Source organism: Primulina huaijiensis, chromosome 6 (genome assembly GCF_012295235.1).
Source record: "Primulina huaijiensis isolate GDHJ02 chromosome 6, ASM1229523v2, whole genome shotgun sequence".
NCBI lineage: Eukaryota > Viridiplantae > Streptophyta > Magnoliopsida > Lamiales > Gesneriaceae > Primulina > Primulina huaijiensis.
In genome coordinates, this window is record NC_133311.1 from 21562686 (window position 1) to 21585271 (window position 22586).

General features: G+C 35.3%; 2 protein-coding genes and 1 long non-coding RNA gene across 9 annotated transcripts; 1 reads left to right on the forward strand and 2 right to left on the reverse strand.

The window, feature by feature from the left end:
• The first annotated feature begins 117 nt into the window (after positions 1–117).
• LOC140978291 (MMS19 nucleotide excision repair protein homolog) lies at positions 118–12471 on the forward strand. 6 transcript variants are annotated; one of them, XR_012175551.1, is made up of 21 exons: positions 118–276; positions 1169–1231; positions 1352–1406; positions 1877–1974; positions 2890–3048; positions 3139–3198; positions 3965–4153; positions 4668–4721; positions 5520–5606; positions 5708–6419; positions 6973–7352; positions 7623–7696; positions 8941–9052; positions 9148–10034; positions 10292–10367; positions 10462–10573; positions 11164–11240; positions 11489–11569; positions 11920–11999; positions 12075–12157; positions 12193–12471. XR_012175551.1 is itself a non-coding variant. In XM_073443198.1 (20 exons), exons 1-20 carry the CDS (start codon positions 205–207, stop codon positions 12085–12087), a joined length of 3441 nt encoding a protein of 1146 aa, XP_073299299.1. In that variant the 5' UTR covers positions 118–204; the 3' UTR covers positions 12088–12471. The 6 variants fall into 6 exon arrangements, 5 of the variants coding, with proteins under 5 accessions (XP_073299299.1, XP_073299301.1, XP_073299298.1 ...); XM_073443198.1 differs by having other exon boundaries at positions 12075–12471; XM_073443200.1 differs by having other exon boundaries at positions 11167–11240; positions 12075–12471.
• Positions 12472–12582: 111 nt separating this feature from the next.
• LOC140978292 (NADP-dependent malic enzyme, chloroplastic-like) lies at positions 12583–21496 on the reverse strand. 2 transcript variants are annotated; one of them, XR_012175552.1, is made up of 21 exons: positions 21256–21496; positions 20588–20889; positions 17812–17932; positions 17643–17717; positions 17265–17416; positions 17061–17166; positions 16827–16892; positions 16597–16692; positions 16451–16522; positions 16280–16363; positions 16077–16175; positions 15719–15766; positions 15539–15592; positions 15366–15464; positions 14679–14768; positions 14518–14595; positions 14349–14423; positions 14093–14183; positions 13745–13873; positions 12865–13099; positions 12583–12801 (listed from the first exon to the last, which is right to left on the reverse strand). XR_012175552.1 is itself a non-coding variant. In XM_073443203.1 (20 exons), exons 1-20 carry the CDS (start codon positions 21298–21300, stop codon positions 13011–13013), a joined length of 1971 nt encoding a protein of 656 aa, XP_073299304.1. In that variant the 5' UTR covers positions 21301–21496; the 3' UTR covers positions 12583–13010. The 2 variants fall into 2 exon arrangements, 1 of the variants encoding a protein (XP_073299304.1); XM_073443203.1 differs by having other exon boundaries at positions 12583–13099.
• Positions 18673–19457, reverse strand: LOC140977974 (uncharacterized). Its single transcript, XR_012175505.1, has 2 exons — positions 19188–19457; positions 18673–18821 (listed from the first exon to the last, which is right to left on the reverse strand). It is a non-coding gene; the product is annotated as an uncharacterized lncRNA (long non-coding RNA).
• Positions 21497–22586: the final 1090 nt, after the last annotated feature.

The window sequence follows — 22586 nt, forward strand, 5'->3', positions numbered from 1 at the left end:
ATTATATAATGATGGTATAATTATAATTATAATTATAATTATAATTAAACTTCATCAAATCATTTAAAAACTAATTTTCACAAAAGCCTCAATTTTTAATTAAATATTAAGATTGTTATTAGTTAATCCATGAAATTCGCTGCAAACCCCTAAACCCCTTGAAACGCCACGGTTTGCTTTCGTGCCACAGCACAGTCGCGCGCAATGGGTGATTCAACCGAGTGTGTTAAGCATATCGAGTTGTACGTCAACTCCTCCGCGACTTCGCTTCAACAGGTACACTGCTTGTCCTTCAATTATTTGAGTTACGCCAGTAATCATAAAAAAGAATCTGTTCCTCTCTTTTTTTTTTTCCCTGAATGTATGGGAAAAGTTTTTGTGTGTATGTGTGTGTTTTTTTGGTATCTATGTTCTGTTGTTTGAGCAACTACTCTGTTCTTTGCGCAGTGTTTAGAAAATTCTACCAATTTTTGGTGAACACAGTAATCTAATTACAGGGATCGTAATAAAGAATTTCTTTTCCTGAATATGTTGTAAAGCAATCATCTTTTTGTATGTCTGTTTGCACTAATTTGAAAGCTATCACGTTGTTACTTTTTCTCAGTATTTATGAAGTTTACCAATTTCAATGATTCTAAAAAAGACTAATTTTTCCCCTCACGTCACTGTAAACATTTAATCTTTGGTTTATGCAAACAAAATATCAAAGTTCCTTACCATGGTGTTATTTTGTTCAATGTCTGTGAATTTTCCAATTTTTAGCAAACTCGGTAATCTGATACAATTAGTCTGAATAAAGGAATGCCCGAACTCTGTTTTCTTAGTTAAATGTTTACATATTTTTCTGATTTCTAGTGAACCCAGCACTCTACTAACAGTAGTTCTTAGAAAGAACCATTCTTTTCTAAATCCATTGCAAGCATTTGACTTCTCGTTTATTTCTGTACCATATTGAATGCCCTTATTCTGTTATTTTTGCTCAATATCACCAGTGTTTAGCAGACACAGTAATCCATCAGGGTTTAGCGATTTAGGATTAATTACAGTTAAAGAGGAATTTTTTGTATACCATTCAAATGTTTAGTTTATGCTAATATTTTTAGATTGCTTCTATATTCAAGTCGTAAGCTGAGAATTTGTGTGTTTACGATGCTAATTTGAATTACAGGAAGCAAGTGTCAATGCAATTGCTACGCTGCTGAAAAATGATATGTTGAACATAGAAACACTTGTGAGACTTTCCTTGATTTTTTTAATACAGTTAATTTTGAAGTATAATTTTTTTTTTCCTTTTGTAATAGATTTTGTTTAAAATTTTTGGTGAGTATACATTGTCGTTACACATGTTCAGGTCAGGGAGATGGAGATGTATTTGACTACTACAGACCATATTATCCGTTCTCGTGGTAATTATATTTTCATACTATCATCAATGTGACGTGTTTATGGGAAAATCAAGATTTTATTTTCGATAAAGTCAATGTTAATACATCATGATGAGGGTTTATGTTTGCGATAATTTTCTGGGTTTGTTCCCTACATTGTTTACCTCATAAATTTATACTGCTTGTACATTTCAGTAATTTTTTTAGTGCTGCGAAGGTATGAAGCACCCAAGTAGTTTTACCTAGCCTATGAAAATATGTCTTTTATGCTTACAGTAGAGAAGAGTCTGAGTGATAATCTTCCGATTAAGAAAAATAAAGTTGCCAGTATTCTAGGAGCGGTGAAATGATGTAAAACATTCAAGGCCTGGGCTACAGCTGCCTTCGTCCTTTACTTTGCACGTGGCACACAATATTTTGTAAATGTCATTGCGTGGTTCCCTCGGATTATATTGTATCTGAAGACTGATGCTTATCATGCTATGATTCAGGAATTCTCCTCCTGGCTGAAGTTTTGGCAAAACTAACATCGAAGCCCCTAACTGATACTTCAATACATAGTCTGATAGGATTCTTCTCTGAAAGATTGGTGAGTAAACAATGGTATGGAAGAAACTGATCTTTCTGCCCTATTTTACAGTTTGAATGTGTTTAATTTGTGTTCCATATTGTTTAACTTTTCTTGATAGTTTACTCTAATTTCATCATCTAGTTGATCAGTTGTTTCATTTCATACTGGCATCGATTTTTTAATCACCTCAATCGTCTACCTCAGAAACTGTGTGTGCTTGGGGGCGTTAGTCATTCATCAATCTCGCAACAGATGTTGGGTGATGATCTGTTGCTCGTGAAAGTGTTTTGCGTGAGTGTTAAGCTATTAGGTAAACTACGGCACTGCAACATGTGGATTACGTGTCTTCCAGAGTGAAAACTAGGTAGGGCAGTGTAAGAATGAGGCATGTGAGGGGCATGATATATTTTCATTACTGCTGGAAGGATTTCTGATTTAGCTGAATGTTACACGAGCTGAAAGCAATTGGATAACTTGAATCACAGTCATTATAAAATTAGTACTTTTCTTTCATGACCAATGCTCTTGTTGACTGGCTTATGTTAAATTCTTGAAGTTGTGCATATATGTATCGAGTATCCTTTACTTTAGTTAATTTAAGGACTTGTGCGTCATGATGGTGATTTAACCAGCTTAACATGATGTTAGCTGCTAGAATCAGGCCTCAATTTGAGATGAATCTGTGAACAAGGTTTAAGCAATAAAACAGCATCATCATAAGTTCCAAATTTTCTAACGAAATGCATTCATCCTTTAATGTTAGGCTTTGTGAAAGTGCTTTAAGTGAGACCATTTCAGGCAATATATTTGTCTTCTCACGTTACGGAAATGGATTATATATATTTTTTGGTTGACTTGTTATGTGTTTATAATTGGAGCACTGGAGCTTCAATTGTGTCAATTTAAAGATAGATGATATTTCATTCATATCAGGCAGATTGGAAAGCATCGCGTGGAGCAATTGTTGGTTGCTTGGCATTGTTGGGGAGAAAAAAGGAAGTTGGTATGGTAACTGATAGTGAAGCAAAGGCTGTGGCTCTCTCTTATCTCCAGAATCTGCAGGTGCAGGCATTGGGACAGCATGACAGGAAGGTAACTCATGGATTGATCGATTGACAAACTTTGTATCTAGTGTTAATCATATGGTGATAATTCTTCTCTAATGTATGAAAAATTTTGCAGCTAAGCTTCCGACTTATGGAATGTATATTAGATGATTATGCTTGTGCAATTAGGGATTTGGTAAGGACCGATCTTACTTTTCTCCATCTCATATGAAGGTTGTCTTTCGTTCACATAGTTTTCCAATTTGGAATCATTTAGTGTTTATAATCGATAATAGTATTTACTCAAGAAACATGGCAGACTAACTGAGATATAAATTTGTCACCTTTTGTCTGAATGACCGTAAAAAAAAGTGAAATAATTAGACATTGTTTTTTGTCATTGCTTTTTTTTTTTTTTGCAAAATTGCAATTGGTTGACCTCACAATGTTTTCAGTGCGTTAACGAGAGTTATTATGAGGATTCAAAGATGGGACAAAAGTAGTGTTAAAGTTTTTGGTAACTTGGATTGCCCCCTTCATGGTTTTCTTTTTTCATTAATTTAAAAACCTACGTACATGCTCCTAAAAACTTGCAAGATTGTTAATAGCTTCCAATTGACTTTCATTGCACTATTCTTGGACTCATCTCTATAATGTCCTGCTATGTTGGAGGATGTGACAATTATATATTCATGTGCAATCAGACGTCAGTATGATGTTTTCAACCTGCAAGCCCAGATTAACATGCTTGGACGTGTTTGTTATGTTCCTTGTAATGTATTATTTTTATCATTAATTTTTCCATCATATTTGTGGTATATGCTTCTGCTAAACTTCAAATTTCAGACAACACATGTTGATAATATCTTTTGTTTAATTTTTTTAAATGACACGCCTGGTTATTTTTTTTCCTGATATTGAAAAAGCTTTTAATGTCTGCATTAATCCCCTATGTATTTTAGGGAGATGTGCTTCTTTACGGAATCTGTGAAGCTATTGATGAGGAAAAAGATCCTGATTGCTTGGTGCTCGTGTTTCATATAATTGAAAGTCTCGCCAAACTATATCCCGATCCATCTGGCCCTCTATCAAAATTTGCACAGGATTTGTTCGAAATTTTGGGAAGTTACTTTCCCATCCATTTTACACATGTGAGATTTCTTGACTCCACTTTAGTTCTTTCTTACCTTTCTTTTCTGATGAATTGTGTGTCCGATGTTAAATCTTAATAAGCAACTCTACACACTTCACTACCTAAATGAAAGTTAAACTGTGGAGGACTATCCATATTTCTAATTGAAAAGATTGCTTTGGTTCAATAAATGAGCGCTGGTAGCCGGATGCTCCAGTTAAGATAACTTCTGAGATGAGTGAGTGGCAACCTAAGGAATGTGTGAGTGACATAAATTTCAGTAGTTCAGGGTATTAGGTGATTTGAGACAGATATAGTTGAGATACTTTCTTGGACTTAGAAGACAAGTACCATAATATATGTGTTAAATCGGTTATGACTGGTCTAGGACTGTTCAATCTTGGTTGATTCAACCTGTTTTCATTATGCACCACTCTGGGTTGGTATTTGCACAACTAGGAAACATCTGTTTTTCCTTTAAATACTTACTATTTCTGACCTCCACTAATTTGGTCCACAATTTTATTCTGCAGCGGAAAGGTGAGGATGATGATAATAAGAGAGAGGAGCTTTCAAGGGCATTATTGGTATGTAATTTGCATCTTGCATCATGTTACCATGCAAAATAACGTATGAGCTGGTATCCGAAAAAAGTTTTCTTTGGGCTTGATTCTGTAATATTACATCAGAAACTTTTCAAGGAACTCTTGCTAGTAGCTTCTGATGTGTTGATGAATGATGACGACTCTCTGAGATTTTGATATCAGAATAGACTTACTTTTATGCATTTGCTGATAAATAGGAAAAGTTAGAGTCGATGACAATTCCATGTTCTGAGGAATAGGTTTGAACAACCCAGCCAATTATATTTTCATTTTCCTTTATCTGATTTAAAGATAAGAATGGATATTAGCACCATACCGGTGCTCAGATTCCGCTGAATAATTGAATCTCAGTTGTTTTTTATAGACCACATATTAGAAATTAAGCCTGACTTTATTTTTCTAGGAGAAATTTGGGGAGAGATTTTGTGTAGATAAATACTAATTAATTTTATGGCTCTCCCTCCTTTCTTTGGAGTATGAGAGGGAGGAAAGATCTTGCGGAATACTTGTGCTCTTCCTTTCAGCTTGCATGAAAAAGGCAAACATTTTCATATCTTTGTGTATATTGATGAATCATCTCAAGCTAATCAACCTGAGCAGTGTTTTTATCTCTCTTATTTGATCAGAGTATTTTGAAACTGATGCTTTGTCAAATGTCATATAGACATCTGCAGAAAAATAAAGAAATTACATGTGTGCTTTTTTCTCTGTCCTCGGACAGTCATAAAGCTTGAACCTTTTTGTCAGTTTAAGAGTTGATATCTTTATAATGTCTTTCAGCTGGCATTTGCTTCTACACCCCTTTTCGAACCATTCTCTATGCCCTTGCTATTAGAGAAATTATCTTCATCTCTGCCATCAGCTAAGGTAGGTGTTTTTTTTAACCCATTCCTTTTTCTCATTTGTCCAACAATGAAGGTATCCTCTTTATTCCGGACATTGGAAGAACTATATCTCTTCACCTGCAGGTGGAGTCATTTAGGTATATAAGCTATTGCACAACACAATATGGATCAGAGAGAATGGTCAAATATGCTCAAGCTCTTTGGTCTTCTGTAAAAGAAGCTACATTTATTTCACCTCAATCTACTGTTTCCGCGGAGTCTGAATTGATGGGTGGAATGGGATTTCAGGACAATGATATGATGACGCAGGCTTTTGTACTACTGCAAGAGGTTATGCAGCAAGACATTATATTTACTAACTTAGTTCTGAGTGATAAAGACATCAACATATTTGTGAACTCCCTGATTGAGTCTGCGGATTTCGGTGACATTTCTTTACTTCTCAGGCAGAAATTACATGCAGCTGGTCATATTCTGTCAGTTTGTGCTAAATCCTCGGCTGCATCGTGCAATAAGGTCTTCGAGAGTTATTTTCCTCTCCTGATGAATGCTTTAGGGATTTCCCCGGCTAAACCATCTCAAAAGAGCTACTTAGACGATGATTGTTCTCTTTTCAAACTTAATTTTGGAGCCCTCTATCTCTGTACTGAATTTCTAGGTGCATGCAGATGTCTGACAGTATCCTTCGATAATTTCACCTTGGTTTCTGATTTTGCCAATCAGACATGGTGTGCAATGCTTCACAGATTCTCTGGGCCACTAATGAAGGGATTCATTTCTTTCTTAGGATCAAATATTGTTGACGGTGGACATAATGCCTTTGTATATCTTTGCGGTTAGTCCTGTTCTGTGAGTTCTGTCATCTATTTTTCCAAATGACAAACACAAGTGGTGATGAAGCTAACTGTGTCATATTTACTGGATTTGTTTGCCCTTTTACTTGGCATGTCAAATTTGGAGAATGTTGTTAAACATGGATCTTCTTGCATGAAGTTTGTTGAAGTGTAAGCATACTTTGATTTTGTATGTAAGGTTCGCTAAGGCATATGTATGCATAGATGTGTATCATGAAAAGAAGCATTAAATTGTTAAAAAGAGCAGCTCAATAAACGATTAACATAATATATATGTTGATTGAGCATTTTAACTATCTGTGGAATTCCTCCAGTAAATTCCTCCATTACTTTATTTTCTTTGGTGCACTTATCTTGAAGGAAAATCCTTGTTCCGAACTGCCTTATGAATTATAATGGTGGATAATTATGTACTATCCATTAACTGATCATTTTTAGTCTAGAAGTGCTTAAAGTGTGTGGTTGGGTTAAAAAAGTAAATATTCTTTATGCTAAACTAGTTTTTCATTGCATGTTTAACTCCCATGACTGCAGTGAAGGGTTTGCAAACTCTGTCCACTTTTCCAGAAAGCTTTGTCCCAGTATCCAAGCCCTTGTATGACTGTAGTTTGTTGATGTTGGTATCAATTGTTACTTCTGAGATCAATAAGACATTCTCGTGGACTTCAGCTTTGAAGGCACTGGTGGAGATTGGCTTGTTTATTGATAAATGTCCAGACTCTGGGAGAGCTTCATCCTATAAGAGTACTGTTGTCGAGAAGATTGTTTTCCTGATATCTTCTGGTGATATAACTACTTCTTCATCACTTAAATTGCAAGCAGCCTATGACATAGGAGCAACAAGGAAAGAATTTATGGTCAGAATTGTTCAAGGGTTGGATGAGGCCATAGCTGTCCATTTTTCTGCAGCTTATGTATGTATGCTTTTTGTATATCCTATTCAACACAAAACAGAAGTTTTTATATGATGTAACTTCATCTTACTAGTCGCAATGCATTGTGTTTTGCCACTCACTTTTTTAGATATCACATAGATCCTTGTATTATTGTAGTCAATTTTGTACTTGTTCTTTCTTTCTATTTTCTGCTTTTTTTTGCCCCTTATACTGTTTTATAATTTTTTTGTCTCCATTTTTTTCTAGCTTGGTATCTACTGATTCAAGTTAGCACATGTAACTGTACAGGAACTTGGGAATCTTGAGTCCGATAAGTTGGCGACCAAGCTTCTTGATACTTATTCTAATAAGGTGCTTCCATGGTATGCAGAGTTTATTGCATTAAATATCTACAATCATTTATTCGGTCATGGTTCTGTACATATTTTCGGTCCTTTATTTTATAATCTTTTCTAGATCAAGCAATTATCTTTCTACTGGCTACCAAGTATCAAAACTGTCTTTAGTTATACCTATTACAATTACAGTGTGAGTCCGTGATTGATGTTGGCAATCTTATGCAATAGATAGAAGTCATTTTTGGAGACGATCTATTGTTCGGTCAGAGATGGGTGTTGGACCCATTAGTTCGTTTACTTTTGATGGGTGTTTTTTTCACCGTATGTTAAAAGTTGATTGATTCGTATTGTTTCAGTTTAAAAATTGGGACTGAATTTGGACTTCCTGTCCATTTATCTAAATGTGCAACATGTCATCTGTTTACCTGCCTAGGTCTCTGAAGTGATAGGACATGGTTGAAATGACTTTTTGTGAGGAGGGGTAGAAAAATGGAGGACATGTTCCTTCACACTCACACTTGTATGCTATTGCTTATTAGTCTTCTAGGAGAAGTCACCATGTAGGTAAGAATAGGTAGGGGGAACTGGTGGTGAAGTCATCAATAATGTTTGTCATGGCAAAAACTTTTAAAAAGGGAGCATTATCCCGGTTTAAGATCAGAATTGTTGTTTCTTTGGTAATCAAAATGAGACTCGATTCCAAGTTATGTTATGGAGTATTTAAAAAATATAAAACATCGAAAGATGAATAATATCTACCTTAGGCTTGACAATTTTAATGTGGTCTAGAGGTAGGAACTCGGTTTGCTATCTATCAATCCTAACACTTTTCTCTTACCCCTTTCCTCCCAGCCCAGACAACGAGCTTCCTAACCTTCATAATCTAGTTTGTTGCCGGAAAGTAGCATATTCATTGCCAATGTTAGTCCTGCCTACCAACAAGTAAACCAAGATAAATAAATACTTCTCAGAATGTCAAATTCGTTATATGATGGCACTGAAATGAATGACAAAGTAGTATTGACCACTTTTCTAAAATCTAAATCAATGTTTTAGCTGTACTGTACAACCTTCGCTATCTTGAAATTATTCCCCAATGAATTTTGAATGATGCCGATTCTATCTGCTAGGCAATTAGATCTACGCAATTTGTATTATTCCGCAGATTCCATTTGATTTATTTTCTTAGATGTGCTGATTTTTCGGATTGATAGAGTATTCTTATGATTTTCCAGTATTCATGGACTTAGTTCTTGACATGTCTACAGGTTTCTTGAAACCGGGGATTCTGAGGAAATTCCAATTAAGTTTGCGCTCGGTATCTGGGCCAACATCGAAAATAGTAGGTGTATCAACCCCAGACCTCCAAACAATGCAAGTGTGAGACATTTGATTTGAATAATTAAATGACCAACTTTTTCGCATAGCTTGTTTGTTTCTTGTTGACTATTGCTAATCGTGAGATCTGGTATCAGAATCTTCTTGGTGCAACCATGACGGCAATGAAGAAGGCTGTTGGGTGCTGTACAGTGGAAGGCCAGGAGATGATTATAAATAAATCTTATGAACTACTCCTTGAAAGCAACTGTTTTGAGTCAATGGGATTCCAATCTGACAATTGTTCCTCAAAATTGAAAGGGCTCCAGCAAAATCACAATTTTGGCTCTTCCACATATAGATATGAATGGCTCATTTCCTTATTTGCTTCAGTTGTTATAGCCCTCCGTCCTCAGACGTGCATACCAAATGGAAAAATGATGGTGCAGCTATTCATCTCAGCCATCCTCAATGGCCATGTTTCATCAGCTCATGCTTTGAGTGCTTTAGTTAATAAACTACCTTCAAAAATCACAGGAATAAATTCGTTTAGAAGCATCAGCCTGGAAGAGGTCTTGGACATGATATTTGGTAGTTTCTTCAGGACTTCCAGCAATGGCAGTATGTCTGGAAATGATGGACATGAAATTAATTTTAGTGGTTTGAAACTAGATACTTTAAGGATTCAGTCAGCTAAAAGTAATGTTGTGATTGGGTTAGCATGGATTGGTAAAGCGTTACTAATGAGGGGCCATGTGAAGGTAAAAGATATAACAATGACTTTGTTAGATCTATTGATGTTGGATGGCAACATTGGGGACTCAAACCAGTTGCAGGAATGGACTGAAGTTTGTGATGAGGAATATGTTCCTCAGCTGATGAAGTGTGCGGCAGATTCATTTCATATTATCATGAGTGATTCCGAAGAATGTTTGAATCGAAGATATCACGCAGTCATACGACCTCTCTACAAGCAGCGGTTTTTCAGTTCCGTGATACCCATATTATCGTCCTTGGTTGTAAAATCTGAGTCATCATCTGTTAGGTTTGTATACACAGTTCCTAAATGTTTTTCATAGTTTTGAAAATTGCACGGTCAATTAGAGATTAGTGTATCTCTGTCTTTTATGGACTGCCGCTGTTCCACATCCTTGACATCTTTCATCACGAAACTTTTTCTATGCTAGAGCAACTTATAAGATGCTTAATATGATCTTCAAAGCCTATATATTGGTCAAATAGATGCTTTCCTTGTATATATTTTTGCATTGATCTTGTCCTAAATCAATTTTTCCTCTCCAGATCAATGCTATATCGAGCATTTGCACATGTTGTGTCAGATGCTCCCCTGACGGCTATTCTCAGTGAAGCCAAAAAGGTCAGCACAATATCTGTGTCCATCTTGTCAAATATTCATGTATTCTACTCACACTTATTCTTTGTTATGTAACCCTTCTCGGTTTCTCATGCAGCTGATTCCTATATTGTTGGATTGCTTGTCCATCTTGAGCATGGATGTTCTGGATAAGGATATTATCTACAACATGTTACTAGTTGTATCTGGATTATTGACAGACAGAAATGGTGAGATAAAATTGAAGGTTTATTAGATCTGGTATTCACGTTTTTCTAGAACAATATTGTAGTTCTTATAATTTTATATGAGGTGGTGCTTGGATTGATGAATTTCAAATTCTAACTCTGGGCGAACAAAATTGAAGTGAATTTCAAACTCTCTGCGTATCAAGTCATGCAATTTCGATAATAATAAAGTTGAATTTCAAATACACTCAAAATGTATGTCATTTAAAATTCAATATCTCAAATCCTTCGTTGTATCAAATTCATCAATCCAAGTGCAAACCTGAGTTTTTAGGCGTGTGAGGTTCCTTTTCCGATATTTTATCCGTGTATGGTTCCATCCCAAAAACTGATATTGAAAAATCTTTTTATGCATATATGGATAAAGCTTTCTAGATAGACTTCAGAAAATGTTGTTCCCATTTAAAAAATGGTGCAGTAGTCGGGACATGGTTTTTCTTCTGAGATTTGACCACGGTTTAAAGGTGGTGGAGGTTGTTGATTGACTATTTGGTTTATCAAATTAATTTGAACTGGATGAGGTTTAATTTTTAACCACAGTGGCTCGTCAATTGCTCAACTTTGTGCTGCAGGAGAAGAAGTTGTCATCGGAAATGCACCAAGAATAATCAATCAACTTATTGATCTTACAGCGTATTCACAATCCATGGTATGATGAATCTCTCTTAAAAAATCTTATTAACGAATATGGCATTTGACATTATGCATCATTTAAAACGGCATAAGTCCTTATAATCTCATTGAATTTGAGAACTTTTTTATTATTATTATCTCATTATTTGGCTTGTTTTCGCGACAGTTTGTTTATTTTGTACATGGCGAAATGTAAAAAGTATTTGTTTACTCTCCAGATGTTTGTTGTATCAACCGTATGTAAACATTTGTTGAGATTTTCAGGCCATTCGAGAGACAGCCATACAGTGCCTTGTTGCTATGTCGGAACTTCCCCACACGAGAATTTATCCATTGAAAACTCAGGTACAATATTCGTCATTCATAATTGTTGTCTCTGGTTAGTTCCATGCAAAAAGTCGTATTGTCCCCACTTTCATCGAGACCATCTGCGTTTCCTTCTGTGGTATGTGTGGATGTTTCTACTTCTAGATTTCTTTTGAACAAAATCGTCAACGATGGAAACCCCTTTCCCAGACTTTGTTGTCTTCTTGTCTGAAACATCCTAATCCTATCAATGATATCTTTGATATCGAAAATATTATTATGGTAATAGCATCAGCAGCAACTTTATCATCACAAGTTCGTTTCTTACAGTGATGCCTCTGAATTGTGTATCGATAACAACAGTTCTTGATGAAACCATCAATGTTTAGGTTTTGCAATCGATATCAAAAGCACTGGACGATCCCAAGCGAATAATTCGTCAAGAAGCTGTCAGATGTCGAAGTGCTTGGTATGTTATTTCTTAGTTTTTCCCATCTTTTCAACAAGATCCACCATTTGTTGACATCCGTCTTCTCATTTACAGGGCCTCAGTATAATGAATGAAGAACTCTTCATTTCTTTAAAACACAGCAGCCGTGAGAAAGGTTCAGGCATCCATTTCTCGTTCTACCATCGGGGCGGCTCATATTGGGGAAAGGGAACTAGTCACCCAACTTAGATGAAAAAATATTCGAAATTATTATCTTCTTTTTATTTATTTTATTTTATTTTACGCCCAAAAGTAGATGTCCGCCCCAAAATCATCAAAAATTTATCCATCCTCACATCAGTTTTCCATGTTAGTTTTGTCTGTTTTAGTTTATGTAAGCATCGATTACGTATTTTATTTTTCAAAGAACAACTGTTTGGAGCTGTGTATCTACTGTATAAAAAATTTTGTAGGATGGAAACAATGGCAGTGGCGGAAGCAATTCTAAGTATGATTTCTGCGCATTATCGTGTTTACACTTCACCACTCTCCTTGTCATTTATTCATAAATAAATAAATCTTTTCACAGACGGGTTTATAAAAAAAATGCAGGAAATTAAAATTCAAATCGTTAACTTGAACAATTTTTGGGTCAGAATCTGGTGTCAACATGAATCAATTTTGTTTTCACAAAGTTCGCAAGTTTCAAGCTTACTCTATTAAACAATCGATTTCATCTTCCTTTTGATGTTTTTGGCCTTAATTGAATAGCGGTACAACCTCTACAACATCAGATGCATACAAAAACCAAACGAAATTTAACACTATTTTAAAACGGTAACTTTCACGTTTTTGACTACATATATTACCGCTCTTATTTCGTTCCAATCCCCTACTACAACACATTCTACGCTTACATGTAACTTGCAGATGCATCTACCCCTAGTATGTCGGCATCCAAGACAACAATTGGAAAACATTGGAAAAATGATGAATGACGCGAAAAATGACAAGTAAAGCCATATATGATTATTATTATCTTGTGATGATTTAGCGGTAGTTACGGTAGTTGGGGCTGTACATACAGCTTTCTGCATATGCTACGAGGTTTTCTGGCTGCGGTAGGCGGGTGGCCAAACCTTCAAGCAAAAGAAAACAAGAAAACTTTAGGCATCCAGTCGGGTACAGAGCATGCTTTACAGATTATAATGCAAAGACCGCAGCCCTTGGAGTTTGGCCTCAATATAGAAACCTGTGTACCATTTTACCAAATTAAAACGACCCCTCACACAGTATGGAATCCAAAAATTGACTTAGAAAGGGTGAAACTGAAATGATAAAAGTTTAGCAAGACTGTATTTTACTCTACTTATTCTATATTCAATTCATTTCCAAAATTAAAGAGAAGGTGGGATGGTCGCCCCTATTGGCTATCCTCTGCCTCGGCCACTGCCCTTACAGTTGTTGCACCCAATGTGTAGGTGCGAGGTTTATAGAAGATGCCGGCTTGTTCATTTTTGAGATGTTGACGACGGAAACAGGGGAAGACACAAGTGGTAGGAGTTAAACAGAGGAAAAAAGGCCAAAATTTAACTTGTGACATAGATATCATGCATGACTAAGAAATTTTTGGTGATCAATGAAAACTCACTGGGCTAGTTATACACTTGTCTATAATGATGATCTTGATGATGAAAGTTGGAGTATAGCGTCTAACCTTAAAAGGAATTTAGATGCAATTTATGACAAATTTTATACTAAAGACTAAAGAGCGAATATGTTACCGAGTTCATATGCTTTAGCTGCTACGTCAGCAGCAATCTTGGCGGAAATCTTTCTTATATTTGCGAAAGGTGGGTATATAAGACCATTATCCAGGTTTTCTTGGCTGACTTGTGCTGCTAATGCTTCCGCTGTTTAAAGGGAAAAAATATGATGTTAAATCCATAACTCGAGCCACACGAAAAATTGGTTATTCTTCGATAAATAGAAGTTCAGCTGAGAGAGACTAAATTTTTGTGGAAAACTAAAAAGAGTGTACTTTTCTGAAGATATATATATTTTTAATCTGAGGTTGACAAGCAGATCCTCCTCTGGGTACATTTAACTGTATATTATCATCAGTTACTTACAGGCAGCTAGCAGCATGTCGTCATGAACTCGTATGGCACCAGATATTATCAATCCGAGCCCAAATCCAGGAAAGATGTATGCATTATTTGCCTGTAAATTACAAAATTTACCAATTCAGAGCAAAAACATTATAGTGTCGATTATTAGAGTAAAGAGGAGAGATGATCTGGCCAGAATTACAAATTTTACCAATTCAGAGCAAAAACATTATAGTGTCCATTATTAGAGCAAAGAGGAGAGATGATGAAAATGAACCTGGCCAGACACGAAAATTTTCCCGTTATATTCAATGGGAGCAAATGGGCTCCCGCTAGCAAAAACGGCTCGACCCTGAAAACATTACGTTCATGGGATAACAAAAGTTTGGTCACAGATGAATAAATGTTGAATCGGTGGGCATTAACAAAAGAGAGAGTGAAGTTACCTGACTCCATTTATAAGCTTCTTCTGCAGTACATTCAGACTGTGAAGTTGGATTCGAGAGGGCAAGAATAACAGGTTTCTGATTGTGAAACAAATGGGATTAGTCAAGTTGAGAGAACAATTACTTAATGGAGATTAAATATATTATATTGGGAGACTAACCTCGTTCAAGGTTGCCATTGCCTGGATAACTTCTTGTGTAAAGGTTCTTCCTGCTCCGGATGATCCTATCAACACTGTTGGTTTGATAGCCTGAAAACTGGATCGGTCAGCAGGACCACATTTTGCAACATAACTGCTCATGCATAAATGCTAAATTTCACGCATTACATAAAAACCAGCAATAGGGTAGATCCATAAATTTGGATAATAAGATGATTTAATGCAAAATTTACATTTCATAAAAATCAAGTATGAGACCTTAAAACTTTCTGCTTGTGCTTTCTACCTATTTGGGTCCACCTTTGACCAATAGTAATTGGATGAAAGTATGTCAGGTTTCAGGACCACACATGCTAGACTCTAGACAATGAGCTTGATATTAATTCTTTCATTTTCAACTCCAATTTAAGAAAATGGTAAACCTCAAGTTGCTAGAAGAGCCATTTGTGTAATCTTAGATAACAATTAACACATGTTGCAGAATCCGTCGTGGGACTTGGTATAACAGAGTTCATAGTACATTTTGAGAGAAAATGTAACTTTCAACCCCTATTTCCCTTCAAACAACATTTTTTACATTTGACAAAGGATTTTAGATTCACTATCAAAATTGTGACAACAATACCTTCTGCTTCTGCTCACAAAGATACACACAAAAAAGTACAAAGAAAGCCAGAGAGTTCAAACCTTCACAGCATCTAATAAAGTCTTGACGGATTCATGTTCGTGTGCCCATGGCCTCTTAAAATGTTGAAGCGAATCGAGACGAGACCTAACAATCAACCCCTGGAAAGAAAAATCATGGATGCTTAACAACATAGCATGAAGGGAGGTACTATAAAAGAATTTATTCTCCATACCTTTGAATCCACAAGCCAAATATTCTTGCGAGTCTCTTTCAAAGGAACACCAGTCTGCATAACATAGAAACGGTAAACAAAACAACGAGATTCAGAAAAATTCTCGCCGTTTGAGCTTGAGCAAAGAACAAAAACAAAACAAAGTCATTCTAATGATGGAAAAGGTTATCATTCTTAAACCTGTTTCGACATTTCAAGAGCTATGAGTTCTGCAATACCAGTGCCAGCCTGCAATAGTAACATAAGAAATAATCACACGTGGATATAGAAGTACAAATATTTAAAATTTAGTTTAACGACAAGCCGTTAGTCACAAATTTAAACAAAGATCTGGGCCATCTGGCAGTGCAAGATGACTTCAAATCACATGAACTCGAAAGCCGAAAGTGCAAAATGAACTCAAGGAAATTGAGAAATTATATTAGCATCCAAATACATACACACACATACCTATACACATAAAATATAACTTCAGGAATCATGTACTATACTTTTAAAAATAACAAGAAAACCTTCAAGGTAAGTAACGAAAATGCACCTCTCCAGCTCCAAGAAATAAAAATTTATGATCTGCCAAGGTTCCCCCAACTAAATTCAAAGCTGCCATGAGTCCTGCAAGGACAACAGATGCCGTTCCCTGGCACAAAGGAAAATGAATCAAAATTAATTATAACAGCACGATACAAAAGGGATCCCTCCTGCATATGTTAATTAAAAAAACTTAGGAAACTGTACAGTCACCTGAATATCATCGTTGAATACAAGATGGGTAGTTCCATACTTGGCAAGAAGATCAAAAGCATTGTGATTTGCAAAATCTTCAAACTGTGAGGCAAGTATATATTGTGTAGGGAAATGGCAAAACAAAAATATGGAAAACACACAACTTTTATATCTCGAAAAATTAATAACCTGAATAAGGACTTTTTCCCCATAATTCTGCTTGACTGCTGACATAAACTCATGTAGAAGCTCTGCATATTCCTGGTGACAGAAAACTTTTAATTGACAATTTTTTATTGCGTCTAAGGTTATATACACAGTAATGGATTATTAACCTGCCCAGTTGCTCTTCTTTGTCGAAGCCCAATATAAAATTCATCACTTAATAACTGCTCGTTGTTCGTCCCCACATCAATGGTCACAGGCAAGCACTGGGATGAATAAAACATTTAAATTTTGGGTTCTTGTACTAAAAGTTTCAGGTTTATCAATTTGAAATGACCAAAAATGAAGTGAAAACCATTTATCATATCAAGCTGGTAAGAGCAGCCTCATTAATACTTACAGCAGAAGGACGAATACCTCCAAGAGCTGCATACAAGGAAAGCTTTCCTACAGGTATCCCCATTCCCTGTAACATGATAAGATCTAAGAAGCCAAAGCATATCATATCCATTCTAAAAGAAAGATACACAAAAAAAGAGTAAATATTTGGTACTCAAGTTTTTTTGGGTTCTGATCGATACTTGTGATGATAATTATAACAGGAAAAGAAATTTAAAAGCACAGGTTTGTTCACCTGGCAGCCGAGGTCACCAAGCCCCAAAATCCGCTCACCATCTGTCACCACAATAACTTGAATCTTCTTCTCGGGCCAATTTTTCAAAACTTCAAGAATTCTACCCCTGCGAAAATACTACCACAAATCAGTTTTAACATGTGAAAAGAGATGCTTTCAGATATCGATCCAGCAAAAAATTTGAATCACTGGGATAGAACATACTTTTCTTTCAAACTGATGAAAAGACCCTGGGGTTGCCTGAAGATACTCCCGTATTTTTGGCATGCTTCACCTACGGTAGGAGTATAGACGACTGGGAGTAGCTCCTCCACATTTTCAATGAGAAGCTTGTAGAACAATCTTTCATTTCTCTCCTGAAATGAGGAAAAAACTACTTGCCTGGTCATAGCCATCGAACATTAGAAAGAACACAAGTTCATAGATTACAGAGTGAAGTGGAATAATCTTCCGTTTCTTTCCTGAAATGAGGAAAAACCTACTTGCCTATTCGTAGCCATCAAATGTTAAAAAGAACACAAGTTTATGGATTTAATAATGAAGTCAAACTAAGAAATACGCCAAAACAAACTGAATAATTACCTGGAGATCCATCATTGCCATGTACCTTTGAAGCGGAACTTGATACTGGCGCATATTGTGCATCATTTTTTTAACCTACTTGACCGAATGACAAAAACTATACTAAGAAAGCTTATTTCAGGGTTGGTGAAAAGAAATTAAGAAGGATGACGTTTCTCAAACACTCGACCTGAAGATCTTGGGTAATAGGCACTGGAGGAAGAAGACCACGTAAAAAGTGAGCATCCCTCTCTTTTTCAGTGAAGGCAAGGCCTTTGTTGTAGTGAGGGTCTCGCAACAATGGATACCCACTGCAACATGAAAAAGAGGATATAAAAAGTAATGCTACAGTTGATACAGGAAATTGCAGAGGCTCAGACCGAAGTTCTCAGCAAATAATTAAAAATGGAACATGATCACCCTCATCTTCGCACTTGTATAGACTATAGCTACCAAATTCTTGTGGCATATTTTATGAACACTTCATTAATAATCATAAAACGGATTAATGTAGATGATGATGATTTTATAGAACGTATTAAACAATAAAGTTCATCAAATGAGGATAGTGACTGCAGAAAATTACTACTAACTAGAAAATATTCCCCGCTTGCTTATAAACAACTAAATTGCATAATTATCAAGCATAAAAGACACAAATAGATTACCATAAGGAATGCAATCAACCTGCTCTCATCCGAAGAAAAAAATGAAAAAAAACAAACAAAAAATTGCAACATAGAGCCTCCTTGGACCCTGCCCTGACCTCTACAAAAAAGAATTAACTTTACCATCATTATTAGCATGCACGTAGATTCATTCATAAAAAACAAAAAAAATAGAGGCAATAAACCCATAACAAAACATAGAAATCATCTAAACTCCCGGCAAAACAAAATAATAACAGGCAACNGTCCAGGGGGTGATGAACTGATACTCCGTGGCGCTATCCTCACCGTATACGTCCTCAACACCGCCACCGACGGTGGAATTAGATTCTTCTTCACTCACAGGTGATGGTGTTGGCGACGAGGGAGCAGTTTCCCTCATCTCCTTCAGCGTATTTTCCATCAAAATGGTGACGTTTCGATCACCTGGTCTGCCATTTGAGCTAACGGCAGCCACCAGTACCGGAGTTGCCGCGGCCCTTCGATGTGTAGACTTTGTCGAGCTCAGGTACAACCCGGAAATCGAATTATTCTGCACAAGATACACCAATAATAACTAAATTCGAGAAATAAAAATACTAATAAAAAAGGACTTCAATCAAATAAAAAATTATCAGTTAGCTGAACACGGATTTCCTGGGAAAAAAAAAAAGATTGTTTTTTTTTCTTTATGGGTACTTCCTCGATCAAGATCCATGCAATGGGTTGTTCTGCTTTTTTCGAATCCGGGATCAGATAAAAAAAACATATAAAGACAAAGAAAACTTCAAACAACTGTAACAGAAGGACCGAACATTTCAGGATAAAGAAACCAGAACTACACGAAACAAATAATTACAAATCCATATGATTGATTCGAGACACGAACAGATATTTTCTAGAAAATGGTTTTGATTACCAGTAAACTGCTTCCATTTAATGAAAACATGGTGGCAGATAGCATGAAACGTGGAATTTTTTCTTCCGATGTGCTGTGTTCTTGAGACAACGTAACGAGAAAGCAGGCGAGAGAAGAGATGGGAAAAGGAAGGAAAAAATTGGCGACAATGGCTTCCTTCTTATGGGATGTGCTGCACCGGTTTCCTCTCTCCCTCTCTCCTACTTGTCCTTTGGAGTTCGCATTTATATCAGATTCATCATCAATATTCAAGAAACTAGAATTTGCATGTGATTTTATATTATATGCATCTAGATTGAGGAAATAAACATCAAGTTTTAATACCCAAAAAAAAAAAATCCAGGCAAATTTTAAATTATAATTAATAATAGATAGAAATTTGAAATTTATTACTTTTTTCTTATTTTATTTCTGTCAGTATCCGTATGGTTGGATTGTGCTGTAATAAACAAAGCAAACAACTGTAATTTTTATCTGAGGTTTGGTGGGAGATTTTAAGGATTGTTCTTTGGTACTTGGAATAATCGAGGATATGTTATTTTTGGATTTTAATTGAGAAAAATTATCAAATTCTACATATAAAATAAAATTAGTAATATGTAGGAAATATTGATTTTATAGTGCAAAAAATTTAAGAAGGGATTACTTTATAATTTTTGTACAGTGCATCTTATTATGAAATATTTCATAACAAAAAGACATATTATTATATAAATTACAAGTAATTGAAATCATGGGGTGTCCCTTTCTCATGAAATATGCATCACCATTTGTCTTCATTGCCCATACATGCCATGGCTATCTCCCACAATAAGGGTGGATCTGCCAAAATTTTATTGTTTTTTTGTGGTTTTCAAGAGTTGAACCCAATGTACATATTCTTGGTGAAAATTTATTTGAAAGCGAGAGGTGGTAAAGAAAACGAGGGAAAAAAATATTAATATTTGATCCTATTTTTTGTCACATTTTTTTCAAAACCGAATATGTATTTTTTGGTCATTGTTAATTTGATTTCTGACTGTATTTATTCATGTTTATTTTTTGTTATAAAAAACTCATTTGAGACCGTCTTACGAACATTGAATCGAGCTATTCACGAGTAGCTCGACTCGTTTGCACTCCTAGGCATTGGTGAGTGAGACCAACAAATTAAAAAATGTTTGATTATAAAATTTTAAATTATCATGTCTTTTTTAAAAAATAACATTAATAATTAAAATACTGATAAATTTTATATAAAATAAAATATATACCAAATAATTAATTAAACAAATAAGAAATCGAACAACTCAAGATGATTAATGCACTAAAAATAAAGGAGTGGGTCTAATGTGAGACCGTCTTNAAAAAAAAAAAAAAAAAAAAAAAAAAAAAAAAAAAAAAAAGAGATCTTTTGTAACCTGGCAACAGTGACAGTCCAGGGGGTGATGAACTGATACTCCGTGGCGCTATCCTCACCGTATACGTCCTCAACACCGCCACCGACGGTGGAATTAGATTCTTCTTCACTCACAGGTGATGGTGTTGGCGACGAGGGAGCAGTTTCCCTCATCTCCTTCAGCGTATTTTCCATCAAAATGGTGACGTTTCGATCACCTGGTCTGCCATTTGAGCTAACGGCAGCCACCAGTACCGGAGTTGCCGCGGCCCTTCGATGTGTAGACTTTGTCGAGCTCAGGTACAACCCGGAAATCGAATTATTCTGCACAAGATACACCAATAATAACTAAATTCGAGAAATAAAAATACTAATAAAAAAGGACTTCAATCAAATAAAAAATTATCAGTTAGCTGAACACGGATTTCCTGGGAAAAAAAAAAAGATTGTTTTTTTTTCTTTATGGGTACTTCCTCGATCAAGATCCATGCAATGGGTTGTTCTGCTTTTTTCGAATCCGGGATCAGATAAAAAAAACATATAAAGACAAAGAAAACTTCAAACAACTGTAACAGAAGGACCGAACATTTCAGGATAAAGAAACCAGAACTACACGAAACAAATAATTACAAATCCATATGATTGATTCGAGACACGAACAGATATTTTCTAGAAAATGGTTTTGATTACCAGTAAACTGCTTCCATTTAATGAAAACATGGTGGCAGATAGCATGAAACGTGGAATTTTTTCTTCCGATGTGCTGTGTTCTTGAGACAACGTAACGAGAAAGCAGGCGAGAGAAGAGATGGGAAAAGGAAGGAAAAAATTGGCGACAATGGCTTCCTTCTTATGGGATGTGCTGCACCGGTTTCCTCTCTCCCTCTCTCCTACTTGTCCTTTGGAGTTCGCATTTATATCAGATTCATCATCAATATTCAAGAAACTAGAATTTGCATGTGATTTTATATTATATGCATCTAGATTGAGGAAATAAACATCAAGTTTTAATACCCAAAAAAAAAAAATCCAGGCAAATTTTAAATTATAATTAATAATAGATAGAAATTTGAAATTTATTACTTTTTTCTTATTTTATTTCTGTCAGTATCCGTATGGTTGGATTGTGCTGTAATAAACAAAGCAAACAACTGTAATTTTTATCTGAGGTTTGGTGGGAGATTTTAAGGATTGTTCTTTGGTACTTGGAATAATCGAGGATATGTTATTTTTGGATTTTAATTGAGAAAAATTATCAAATTCTACATATAAAATAAAATTAGTAATATGTAGGAAATATTGATTTTATAGTGCAAAAAATTTAAGAAGGGATTACTTTATAATTTTTGTACAGTGCATCTTATTATGAAATATTTCATAACAAAAAGACATATTATTATATAAATTACAAGTAATTGAAATCATGGGGTGTCCCTTTCTCATGAAATATGCATCACCATTTGTCTTCATTGCCCATACATGCCATGGCTATCTCCCACAATAAGGGTGGATCTGCCAAAATTTTATTGTTTTTTTGTGGTTTTCAAGAGTTGAACCCAATGTACATATTCTTGGTGAAAATTTATTTGAAAGCGAGAGGTGGTAAAGAAAACGAGGGAAAAAAATATTAATATTTGATCCTATTTTTTGTCACATTTTTTTCAAAACCGAATATGTATTTTTTGGTCATTGTTAATTTGATTTCTGACTGTATTTATTCATGTTTATTTTTTGTTATAAAAAACTCATTTGAGACCGTCTTACGAACATTGAATCGAGCTATTCACGAGTAGCTCGACTCGTTTGCACTCCTAGGCATTGGTGAGTGAGACCAACAAATTAAAAAATGTTTGATTATAAAATTTTAAATTATCATGTCTTTTTTAAAAAATAACATTAATAATTAAAATACTGATAAATTTTATATAAAATAAAATATATACCAAATAATTAATTAAACAAATAAGAAATCGAACAACTCAAGATGATTAATGCACTAAAAATAAAGGAGTGGGTCTAAT